At 37.9% G+C, this 13,452-nt stretch overlaps 1 protein-coding gene across 2 annotated transcripts in view; it reads left to right on the forward strand.

Annotated features, from left to right (window-relative positions):
* Positions 1–13,452, forward strand: part of LOC135466306 (uncharacterized) — a 161,699-nt gene that overhangs the window by 68,676 nt on the left and 79,571 nt on the right. For both annotated transcript variants that reach the window (XM_064743726.1, XM_064743725.1), the window contains exons 5-9: positions 2,148–2,220; positions 3,137–3,289; positions 4,742–4,924; positions 7,500–7,580; positions 12,235–12,405. In XM_064743726.1, coding sequence (XP_064599796.1) covers positions 2,148–2,220; positions 3,137–3,289; positions 4,742–4,924; positions 7,500–7,580; positions 12,235–12,405 — 661 coding nt within the window. The remainder of the gene's footprint in view (positions 1–2,147; positions 2,221–3,136; positions 3,290–4,741; positions 4,925–7,499; positions 7,581–12,234; positions 12,406–13,452) is intronic.

A 13,452-nucleotide genomic window follows, 5' to 3' on the forward strand; every position in this document is an offset into this window, starting at 1 on the left:
ATGTAAATGATGATCAGCACACTCTGTGGATGTTTCAAAAACTGTTTTATTTAAAGGTTTAGTAACAAATTGACTTTTGTACTTGAAAGTTAAGATTTCTTTTCACTTTAAATAATGTTGATGAAGTGCGTGTAATTTTAGCCAGTATATTTTATGGTGGTGGAGACTAAAGGGGAATAACTCTTGGGGTAATACTAATATAATTTGGCTTGCCAGCAGATCCAGTCCAATATTGATAACTTTGTGGACCCAATGTTCATTTGCAAGTATATCTCAGAAAGGAAAACTCTACAGGTTTACTTTTTTGGTGTCCATATAGGATACCTCTTGTGTGACTGCATCATAAAAAAAACACATGTGAAGGCAAAATACATGTACACCCATTACACTACGTTTTTTGATTCATTTTGCCCATTTTTGTGCAATAGTGCCTCATCATTCTGGCATTGCATTTCAATCTTTTGCAAGCAAACTGTGAGAGTTTTAAAGTGAAAAAGGTGAAACACAATTGCTGCTTAAGAGTATACATTTGTCTGAATATTGTATGTTTGCTGCCAAAAGGTAGCAAGTGAAAACATATTCCCTTATTCCTCAATTTTTTCACGTATAAAACAGCAGTTTTCAGTGCAATTTATGCACATTTTCAATTTGGTTTTGGAGACAAAACTGTATTGGTTGGATTGGCTGCCTTCAGCGCTTCAGGAAAAGTATAATTTAATCAGTCTACACAGAATAATGCCTTCGGATTATGCCTGAATAAAATTGAAGAATTGCAGAAGGTCAAAAATGAGAAAACTTAATATTTGAACTCTTGATGACATGAAACAGATTTTTTTTCTTTACCTGGTGTATACTCCAGTAAAAATATATCAACATTGTGTTATTATGCCCCCTTTTTTTGAAGATCACTTTTTCTTTGGTGCCAGATTGGATTTGTCATATTTGTTTAAACATACACGCATCTTGAAAATAATCAGGAGAATAACAAAACTGACAGGTTATATATGGAGTACATGTATATGAGCCCTCCGGTCATGTTCAAAAACTAGCCTAGTCAGTACATGCATGTAAGTTTTCCATTTTTAATAAATTCCAGTGATTTCATTGCTTATTGGTTTCTGTGCAATAATTGTTCTAAATATTGTGTGGTTTTTATGAAAAAAAAATTGTGCAGGTTCATTTTGTCAAATCTCAGATTAAGTATGAAAACCATCAGTGCATAAGCTTTACATATTTACTGACTTCCTGTACTCTGCTTGGTCATGGGTTCCTGTGCAATGACCACTTCAAATATTGCCCTATTTTGATAAGATTTTGTGTTGAAGTTCATTTTGTGGCCCTCAGATCAAGTTCATTTAGTAGCCCCCCCCCCCCCCCCCCCTTCAGAACAAGTTGATTTTCTAGCCCCCCTCAGAACAAGTTCATTTTGTGGCCCCTCAGAACAAGTTCATTTTGTGGCCATCAGGACAAGTTCATTTTGTGGCCCCTCAGAACAAGTTCATTTTGTGGCCCCTCCTCAGAACAAGTTCATTTTGTGGCCCCTTAGAACAAGTTCATTTTGTGGCCCCTCAGAACAAGTTCATTTTGTAGCCCCCCTCAAAACAAGTTCATTTTGTGGCCCCTCCTCAGAACAAGTTCATTTTGTGGCCCTCAGAACAAGTTCATTTTGTGGCCCCTCCTAAGAACAAGTTCATTTGGTGGCCCCTCCTAAGAACAAGTTCATTTGGTGGCCCCTCCTCAGAACAAGTTCATTTTGTGGCCCCTCGGATCAAGTTTGAAAACCAGCTGGATGGATTAAGGATTTCCCTGAACCTGATTGGTTGGTGCTTTCAATGCTACATACACATGAACTTGTAACACTGCTCCAAATATTGTCTGGATTTGATAAATAAAAAACACTCTGTTCAAGTTCAAAAGTCAATATGATTTGTGTTCAGGTTTTCCATATTTAAGGATTTTCTTCATTTTATGTAACATCAAATCACAGTAATAAAACCAGGCAGATCTTTGCGTAAGTTTTGCATATTTATGGATTTCTTGATTCTGATTGGTCATTGGGTATAAATATGCAGTAGGCTATTTACTTCATGTACGTGTGGATACTGCATGGTACTAATATTTTGATCCTACTTTGCTTATGTTATTAGACCAGTGGAGACAGCCAGTACAATACACTGTGCCTGGGAGGCTTTACTGTTGGAGGTTGAGATGGATGCCCAGGTGAGATGAATTCAGCTGCTATACAAACCTTGCTGGGTCTTTGAGAAGCCTGACTGTCTACGATTGCCATAAACAGGCATCTGTATGTCTGTGTACACGCACACACCATCAACATGAGAGGCATAAAAACTGATGGACACTTGTAGAGCATCAGCTGAATGTATTTGTTACATGTCATGAGTAGATTTGCCAAGGTTGCTGTACTTAGCCCAAAATTTCAACCATGACTAAGTCACTCATTTTTCCCTGATTCTGAGAGATTTTGTGGTTAATCATGTGTTTGAAGGTGTTGTAAGGTTTGTTTTGGAAGGCACTAGGTTGATATCCTACTGGGAAAGTGTAAGTTTCAGCAACAAAAGTACTACTTTGTTTGCCTCTGATAGTGTACTCTTTGGGCAGTTTTTAGGGCAAGTACAGTATTTTAGTGTTGGCTCAGATGTTAAATAAATGTCAGTGGCCTGTTTGTCACAAGAGCAGGAGTACAAGAGCTTTCCAGGCTGAGGTATTGGACAAGCTTACCCCAATTCTACAACTTTTTCAACTCCCTCTCCAATATTTGGAAATATTCTGAGAGAAGTATCGGGTTTAGATAAATAATTTGCACAGTTTTATGAAGCAAAGGACACAAACAGATCATTTCTAGCATCATTTTCAAAATAATTGTGTACGTTAATTCTACAGGAAAAAGTGTGTTAGTGGTTGAAAAGGTTGAAAATTTACAGTAACCAGTTTTCATGCTTCTTTTCCCCCAACCATGGTGATGGATGTCATTATACATTATCATAATTCTAAAAATTTACATGAAAAACCAACCAAATAAATGAGTTATAAAAATTCATATATTCAGGTATAACCTTATGGCGTTGGTAATTAAAGACTCTTGAAATTGTCCTTTGGTTCCTTGTATGTTCTATAGGCCCACTTGGATGTGGCGAGCTTACTTCTGAAGAATGTCTACAAACCCCTGGATGAGGTGGCTACCCACAAAACCAGTCAAGCCAAGAAACTTCAAGGATTCAGGCAGAGCTTTGAAATGCTTGTTAGCAATACAGAAGATAAATTGGAAAAGGTGAGATATTTCATGAAACTTATTCTTTACTTAAAGTTGGATGTGTTAACTCAGAGCACTATTCGTTCGAACCTGAATCTGTAGAAATGTTTCAGCGATGGATGAAATGCTACAACATATGTTTGTGTACAACATAATTGAACTGTCACATTTTTTTTATGAAAGCACTAAATTGAAATGAAATATATATTTATATAAAAATATATATTTATATAAAGTTATCATTGGTTTATTTTAAATTATTGAAGTAGGAATTAGTGGAGACGTCTTTGTAAAGGGAAAGCACCAAATTGAAATGAAATATATATTTATATAAAAATATATAGTTATATAAAGTTATCACTGGTTTATTTTAAATTATTGAAGTAGGAATTAGTGGAGACGTCTTTGTAAAGGGAAAGCACCAAATTGAAATGAAATATATATTTATATAAAAATATATAGTTGTATAAAGTTATCGTTGGTTTATTTTAAATTATTGAAATAGTTATTAGTGGAGACGACTTTGTAAAGGGGAAGCACCCTGCTGAAACTGCTGTAACAGGGCATGATCTCCCTTGTAAATAGGCCTGCTCTGCTGACAGTTGAGTTAGTCTGTGTTTATGTCAGCTGACAACGTAGTTATGTCAGTGCCATCAATCTCATAACCAGGACGGGATAGAATGTGAGGTATTCGGAACTGTACGTCATAGAGCGTGAGCTGACGTCAGTTAGGCGCTAGCCATGCTTTTGTTACTTGTTATGAACCAACTGCAATTTGTTAACATACTAACAATTAACGGAAGAAACAATTTTCCTTGTAACATTATTCTGTGACATGAAAAAGAAGTCCATTAGGTGTACAATGAATGTATGCTTGTACTTTAGTTGGTACATGTTTTGGTGTGGAGGATCAATTATTTTGATATTCATATTTGTATTATTGATCACTTTACCTAAAATATCTAACTTTGAGGCTATAAATTTTTCTGAAGAATTTAAACAAATTTCCAAGTGAGTACAACACTAGGTGCTTTATATGGCAGGGAATATGTTCCCATTGCTATTTTCCCAGTCTTAGACACAGCGAGTTATTATTTTTCAAATAGCCAGATTTAGGAGTAATGTGTTGTATATGTAACATATTTTATCAACCATGTTCCCATTACACAAGGACACTACTAGTTCTTTTATTATGATCACGATGATGTTACGTGAATTTGGTATGGAATTGCTTTTCGCTTAAAGTAAAGCAAAAACAGTATATTTCTATGCTCAGACATAGGCCTCCATGCATTTAGAACAACATACATGTCGGTTCTGCTGAACCTAGCTGGTATTATGTATCGAATTGGGTGGTGGATTATCAGAAACTCATTTTGTCAGATTCTTAGTTTCTTTTATTTCAAGGTAGTTGGTTGACTACAAAGAGCAAAATGAAGCAGAATTAATACCCTTTGTCATTCGTTTCAGTGTCTCAAAGGTTACCACGAAAGCTATCAAGTATTCAAAATGTCAAATGGCTCATCCATGCCGGGAACCAGAGAGGCGGCAAAGATCAGTTTTTACAATGCCCACAATGACTATCTCCTTCAACTACGCTCTTCCAACAGACTAATAGAACAGTTCCATCTGGTACTACCCCAGGTGTTAGAGGTAGGCTAACTATGTATTTATATTAATATTGTAGATTAATCTTCTGATACAAATATCAGTGTGCATGCACAGTATGGGGTACAGACCCGTAAATCCTCCTCTGGTTGTAGCCAGACGGTCCGTGTAGGATGTTTAGACGATACGCAGATGGTGAACAAATCCGCTGTCAACATCAGAGTATCATCTGGCCATCATACGCAGATGGTGAACAAATCTGCTGTCAACATCAGAGTATCAACTGGCCATCATACGCAGATGGCGAACAAATCCACTGTCAACATCAGAGTATCATCTGGCCATCATACACAGATGGTGAACAAATCTGCTGTCAACATCAGTGTATCATCTGGCCATCATATGCAGATGATAAACAAATCTGCTGTCAACATCAGAGTATCATCTGGCCATCATATGCAGATGGTGAACAAATCCGCTGTCAACATCAGAGTATCATCTGGCCATCATATGCAGATGGTGAACAAATCTGCTGTCAACATCAGAGTATCATCTGGCCATCATACGTAGATGGTGAACAAATCCTCTGTCAACATCAGAGTATCATCTGGCCATCATACACAGATGGTGAACAAATCTGCTGTCAACATCAGGGTATCATCTGGCCATCATACACAGATGGTGAACAAATCAGCTGTCAACATCAGAGTATCATCTGGCCATCATATGCAGATGGCGAACAAATCCACTGTCAACATCAGAGTATCATCTGGCCATCATACGCAGAGGTCAAGCAGATCTGCTGTCATCATCAGCCTAGCATCTGGCCATCATATGCAGATGGTGAACAAATCCGCTGTCAACATCAGAGTATCATCTGGCCATCATATGCAGATGGTGAACAAATCTGCTGTCAACATCAGAGTATCATCTGGCCATCATACGTAGATGGTGAACAAATCCTCTGTCAACATCAGAGTATCATCTGGCCATCATACACAGATGGTGAACAAATCCGCTGTCAACATCAGAGTATCATCTGGCCATCATACACAGATGGTGAACAAATCTGCTGTCAACATCAGAGTATCATCTGGCCATCATACACAGATGGTGAACAAATCCCCTGTCAACATCAGAGTATCATCTGGCCATCATATGCAGATGGCGAACAAATCCACTGTCAACATCAGAGTATCATCTGGCCATCATACGCAGAGGTCAAGCAGATCTGCTGTCATCATCAGCCTAGCATCTGGCCATCATACGCAGATCATGGCGTCATGATCAGTGTATCATTTTATGACATTACTAGACAGGCATAAAATTCTAGTTTCAGTTTACACTTGAATATTTATTTTTACTTTCCTGTAAAACTGTGATAAGGCCTTTCCAGATCCAATAAAGCGACACTAGCTTTTAATTAGTCTCAAAGTCTTCTGCAGGGCAATAATCATGATGTAATTATGTAAATCTGTCCCAATGCCATGACCGTGAACTTTCTAACACAGCCTAGTATGAATTAGCGCAGTTTTGCATGTGGGAGATGGATATGGGTACGTTAGTATTTCCATAAAACATCTACCATATATTGGGTACAACATTTGTTAAAAATGGACCCTGTTGATTCTCACTTTTGAGGTCCGTAATGTCACAGGGGTATGTTCACTACACAGCTCCATGCAATTAGAACGGACCTGTCAAAAATAGGACTTGATGAATTGCCTTTCGATCCTTGCCACTAAGGTTGTACAAATTTAGTGTGAGGAACATGGACACATCCTTGAACTTTCAGCTTTCTGGATATGAGTAACTATTAATATTCAGTGCTGGATAAAGTATATGCAATTGTAGCAGGCTCCCTTTTGGGCTTACCGTGCCCTAGCCATGCACGTATGTATGAAAGTCATCAGACAAAGATGTCATGAAGTTATCGAAGGCTTTTACATGACTCAAGTCAGAACATCAACAAATGGCCTGTGTGATGGTGAAAGGTACCTTACATTAATGACAATAGACTTTGATCTGGATACGTGGACCATCTGCATACCATGGCCGCAGAAATGTGTCACAATTGCTGGGGGGGGAACATGATCGGCAGACTGTCAGCATACCATATATCTACTAGGTACGTCTGCATACCATATACCTACTAGGTATGCCTGCATACCATATACCTACTAGGTAGGTCAGCATACCATATACCTACTAGGTAGGTCTGCATACCATATACCTACTAGGTAGGTCTGCATACCATATAACTACTAGGTAGGTCAGCATACCATATACCTACTAGGTAGGTCAGCATACCATATACCTACTGTCTGCATATCCCCGGGTATGTTGGCCGTAGGACTTAGCGTTAGGATCTGGCTGCAGTGTACATACCAGAGGTCAGTTTGTTTTACAGATACATAAAAAACAAAAATTGTGGTTTTAAGGGAATTTAAGAAATTTAAGCCAAACATTTTTGAGGCATATTTTATGTCTCTTAAATACCCCTTTATTTTATTCATATTCTGTCAATTGTCTAAAAAAATTTTGGAAATGACGTCATCAATGAACTAACAGTGTTAGCAGGAACAGGTTAGCGAAATAAAACATGTTTTTCTTTTTCCAGGAACTTGAAGAAATTCACATCGACACCAGCAACACCATAAATGTGGCGATAGAAAGTCATGCTCTCTTACTACTCACAAAGGTAAGCCTATGCCCGATTTCCTCCCACCATAACGCTCGCCGCCGTCGAATAAGTGAAATATTCTTGAGTACGGCGTAAAACACCAATCAGATAAATAAATAAATAAACAAAGGTAATCACCGGTTTTCATCTTGACGCCAGCTTATCTGCATGAAGGTTGTTTAAAGTTTAGATTGATAGAATCTGGAATGCTGTCCTAGCTAAATTATAACCATTTCAAAAAGCATACTTTTTTCAAAAATTTCAAAAAAAAAAATTTCTTTTATGGAAGTTATTGATCATTGTAAATGGCCAAAAGTAGACCTGTACCTCCAGGTTTTCATTTCCCTGGCCTGTTGTACTGTAGACAGTGATCTGTTTGGGTTCACATGGCGAGTAATTATCACCTACACCCGGCATACGTCAGTATGTGTCTGCTGTCACATAATTTAGTATCCATGCTGGTCAGAGCGCCCCATGGTAAACAGTCTGCTGTAGACAGCTAGCAGTACATGTACACTGACACATAACTGATATCGCATCATTTGTCCTTATTTCCTGAATGTGGATCCAGCTTCATAAGTTTGTCAGTTCAAAGGTAGATTGGATCTATGTCACGGATCATCTTCTAACTGCCTTCACTGACGGATGGTATTGAGCTTATGTCTGCACTGAAAGAGTTCAGTTGATTCATTGCCAGTGTTAAACATGATTAGTTTAAACTTTGCGTGGATTAGTATTCGTGCAGTCTTCCTGGTTAGCCTTGATGCAAATGGATTGGCTGGAATCAGAGGGTGTGTCTCAGTATTGATGATGATTAGAATACTACAGTACTTCTATACACTAGACTATGGGAAAGTTCTCAGATAATATAAAACTTAATGTAGAAGAAATTTGGTTGGAGTGTTGGAAATGTAGAATATATGTAGAAATGTGTATTGATTTGTGGAGAAATTAAGAGTGGAGATTCGAGTTGGAACTCTTTTATAGATAAAGGCCGTAAAAGTCCAACTGTAATTGTATAATGTGACATGTCAAAAATGTTTCGCAACTATTTTTGACCACATTTACTATAACATGGAGGAAAAAAGTTTCACAAAAAGTAATTTAGAGTTGACGAACAATGAAGAAAATTGAGGAGCCGAACGTTTCTGAACTTCCTATGAAGGAAATAGGTGTCATTTGTGCCTCTCGAACAGGGTGAGACAGGTGAGCGGTAAATGAAAGTAAACAAAGGTTGCCTAATATTTTTCACAAGTCACAAGATTGGAGTTGGACTTTTTTACCTTTACCTTTCCTCTAGTGCTGTTTGCAAAGAAAGTGAGCCTAAGGTCTTAAAGGTTCGCTTTGTATTTTTGCCATTTAATAATGTTAGAACTGTCCTGCTTTTCAGTGTCTTGTTAATATTTTATTAAATATAAATACATAATTGTACTGTACTGAGAATACAAATGGCATTGTACAAAGTGGCAACACTTAAATTGTTTAAATTAATGGGTCTTTTTTTTTTTTTGAAGAGATTGGTGAATCACCCATGGTCATGTATTTCCTTCCATCGTTATGCTGGCCACCATTGTATAAGTGAAAACTCCAATGAAATAAATAAATAATTAAACTTAGATGAAGTAAATTATTGTGTGAGAGAGGAGAAAGTGTGGAAGTGTCAGTGCATGCTTTGTTTTTGTGTTCACGTTATGTTTGAACTAGTTCAGAATTCACGGAGAGGAAATGACTTTGGCAATAAATGTTCATCTGTTGAAAACAAAAGCTAATCAAAAGTGATTTTCCAAGCTATGCCTTTTTTTTTGTTTAGCCCAGGATAAGGCTCTATGTCTCAAGCAAATCAATCAGACGAAGTCTGGTATCTATAGATGTTTTCTGGAAGCGTATGAGAATTGAGCGTATTTTTAGAACATGCACATTTTAACAGGTGGATATTTTTTGTTAATTAATTTAGTTAATTAATTCCGTTGTGGTGAGGTGCCAAAGGAGACTACTGTATTTAGTTCATTTAATTTACTGGCCAATCTGTGTTGCGCATAGTTTGCAGATCTTCTTTCTGAACAATTCATGACAACAAGTGGAAACTTGCTACGATTAAGTCTTGCTACATTGTTGCCTATTAATTTACTTCAAGACACCTGTCTATCAGATCAGTTTTGTATATAAGGAAAAAAAGTAAGTACATAGTGTAATCTTGCATATATCTTGAGTAAAGGAGTACTTCTGAGAAAACTTTCTGTTTGGAAATGTTGGCTGTGTTTAATCACAAAAAGTTCTTTCAACGATAATTGTTAGCACTTATATAATGTTGGGGCAGGATCATTGTTAAAGCTTTATCCTAAAGTTTGACTTATTTGGTTTTATATCAGCATAATTGTCAGGAATATTTCACTTGTTCTGCAGAGGTAATACAACTAGTGAGTGCAGAACGTACACTGAACCTGCATGGTACAAAACATCACCTTTAGTAAATATTTGTTTTTGCCATATTATGGCAATATTTGGAAGATATGGGTTTCCAATATTTCATTTGTATTAAAGTTTAGTCGTTGAATCCAATGCCCACAACAGTAAGCGGTTTTGAAAAGTAACTGGAAGGAATTGTGACTCCAGGGTGCACATCTTGGGTCAACATACTGGCATGGCTGTATTTCTCTAGAAAATGTTCATAAATTCCAGAAGTTGCATTTCCTTTCTGACTCAAGTGAACATTTTAATTAGTCATCACATGGAAGAAGATGGCTATGTAATTTAGAACATGTTTCAGCTGTTGATCACACAGCTACATAGTAACTACATGTTTTAGATTGTGTCTTCCTTAGCAAAGCATTGAAAACACAGCAATTGATCTCGACTTTCCAATTCCTCTCCAAACAGTGTTTTGTACCTGGGTTGGCTGACGTGTCTGGTGGATCACATGGTTTTTAAAGGGCTGTGAAAACCGTGGAGTTTGAAACTAACTTTTCCAGGCCTTGGAAAGCCTTGGAAATGGTGGGGTTTTAGTTGTATGTAGTTTAACTTGGAAAAAGCCTTGAAATAGAGACTGCAGAATCAACCCAAACCACTCTGTATAGTACGCTGACATCCTCTTGCAAACATTTGTTTTGTAACTTTGATGGACTGAAAGTTCTGGCAAATAATTGTTTTAAATGTGCGTAAGTGTAGATTATTTATTATTGGAAAATGTGAAGTTTGGGCATGAAAAAACCTTGACAGAGTGTGCAAATTTGAAATTTTCAAATTGTGTGAAGCCTTAATGTTTATGTCAGTGAGGAATAAAATTTGCTGTAAAAAAGTTGGTCCAAAGGACTTGCACATACAGATGCTTGTAAAGCTAAAAAGGTATTTGTAGTTCACAAACATTGTAATGTAACAACATCAGGTAATGATTCTTTATATACCGAACTTTAGTGAGCTGGAGTATCAACTCGTTTACGCAGGACACAATTGGGGCTGCGACGAACACACTTACTTGCTATTGGAGGTGATGTGCAGATTTTATTCATTTATTTATTGGTGTTTTACGCCGTACTCAAGAACATTTCACTTCTACGACGGCGGCCAGCATTATGCTGGGTGGAAAGTGGGCAGAGCCTGGGGGAAACCCACGGCCATCTGCAGGTTGCTGACAGACCTTCCCACGTACGGCTGGAGAGGAAACCAGCATGAACTGGACTTGAGCTCACAGCGACCGCATTGGTGATGCAGATTTTAAGCTGAAATGTGAAAGCTGATTGAGTGAACAGTGGAGGAATTCAGTAACAATAATGTGTCACAAAGGTATAAATGTAGGCCTATTTAGGCCTGTATTTAAATGTAGGCCTATTTAGGCCTGTGTTTATACCTCCAAGCCTATATATCCATATTTCACAAGTACATGCATACATACATGTAGATTTAGATATGCAAATAATGGGTGAATATTTGCTGAAGCAGAAATGGTATTGGATGTGATTGTTTGTGTAGCTAGTTCTTGGGGGAGCTTTGACACAGTTAACGTGATGTACTGGCTGGTATAGACCAATCAGTTTGCAGTTTTGTTACAGGGCTAATGTGTACATAGTGGGAGGCTGTGATCCCATGTAAAGTTGTACGGAAATCATCAGACCTATGCTTAATCAAATATAGCGTACTAATCACCTAACTATGGCAGTCTGCAGGCATTGCATGGGTATATGCATTTGACCTGCGCTTGGCAGAATTGAAAAACAAACCGTTGCATGTTGCCTGGTTTAGGGTTCTTTGGTCACACTCATCAACATGGATGTAGCAGCAAAGCTTTCTGGTTGGGGGATCAAAGTTGCAGAAGAGCATAGTTTCAGGGTGAGAAAAGCTTACATTATCAGGTATTGATTTGAAGCAGTCTTTGGAGACTATCAATGCCAGGACCAGCTGCTCTAGTTATAAACTGTCGTTCACATGGCATTTGCGATTATCAGCCCATGGGCAAATAGATATACCTGTGTAAATCAACCCCATGTAAGGTGTGCCCAAGATGGTGACCTTTTCTGCACGTAGTTCCGCCAGCTTTATTTGCTCGTAAGAAGACCCATCGTGTTTCTTTACCTGCAGCAGGTAGCTCTCAGACATTTATTAATGATGGATTCACTTATGAATATTAGATGTGACTGCATAACTTATCTGACTGTGTATGTTTGTTATATGTGGACAGGCTACGGAACAGCATCGGAGATTTGAAAGTCTACTAAAGGTGTGTAGGCAGGTGAATCCCCAGCTTGATATATCCTCATTTGTGAAGGCGGTCAGCCCAGAACCGTTAAGGCTGGAACTCTCCATTCACCAGTTTAGCCCACCACCTGATCTGAACCTAAACAATCCAGAGGTAAGCAGTTTGTCTGAATGTCAGTTTATTTTGTTGTATAAGTTATAAGGTCCAAAAAACGATCTTCAAATATATTGTCAAATATTAAGATTTTCAATATTTTGTTTATACTCTTCAATCACTTTTGTGTTTCAGATAGCCGTCATTTTTTTAACAGAAATGTCACAAGTAATACATGGGATCTGGGTGCTAATTTTTACTCAGCAGCTCATGCTTTAACCTATCAGTGGCATGCTTACTACATTAACTGTCTGTTTCTGTCAAAATTCTACATTGAAAATTGTTTCCTCATTCGCGTTATAGTAAAAACAATGGAGAAACTGAAAATGCCATGTAGATAATGTTACTTTGAAATGTTGTCGTTTTATTGGGCGTGAAAACAGCTGGCAACCTCAAACTTCAAGCGCCATTGTCTTTGACTGGCTGCTCTGTTGTGGCGAGTGTAGTGGCACCCATCTTGAAATGTAATATTGGCAATTGTGGCTTATTACATTCTTAGTAAAACAGAGATTTGATCAGTGTAGATGTGTGTTCAGATCCGGGCTCTGTTGCAGGTTTTGTCCTAAGAATCTACATGAAGTACAGTATAGTTTCAAGGTTCCCACTGATCCTTGAAAGCCTAGGGATTCTGGTGATAAGTTTTCCAGACCTTGAAATGCGGTCGCTGTGAGTTCAAGTCCAGCTCATGCTGGCTTCTTCTCCGGCCATATGTGGGAAAGTCTGCCAGCAACCCGCGACTTGTTAGAATTAGTTTTGTTTGCTAATTTCAAGCCCAAATATTTCTAAACTGGTAGGGCAAATTACCATTTTTAGTAGGCCAAGTGACTCAGATTTCAGTTTTCTTCTTCTTCTTTTTTTTTTTTGCTAATAACTTTATTATACCGTGATGCAGATTTGACCTTACACACGTATGATATAACTTCATGCGCTAAATCCAGAAAAGTCAAGAATGGTAACTTGCTTAAAACTTGGACCTCGGCAATACTTACTGGCAAACAGCTTTAATTTGTTGATTTGTGTTCATTCATCAATAAGCATTGGACTACC

Source organism: Liolophura sinensis, chromosome 6 (genome assembly GCF_032854445.1).
Source record: "Liolophura sinensis isolate JHLJ2023 chromosome 6, CUHK_Ljap_v2, whole genome shotgun sequence".
NCBI classification, from domain to species: domain Eukaryota; kingdom Metazoa; phylum Mollusca; class Polyplacophora; order Chitonida; family Chitonidae; genus Liolophura; species Liolophura sinensis.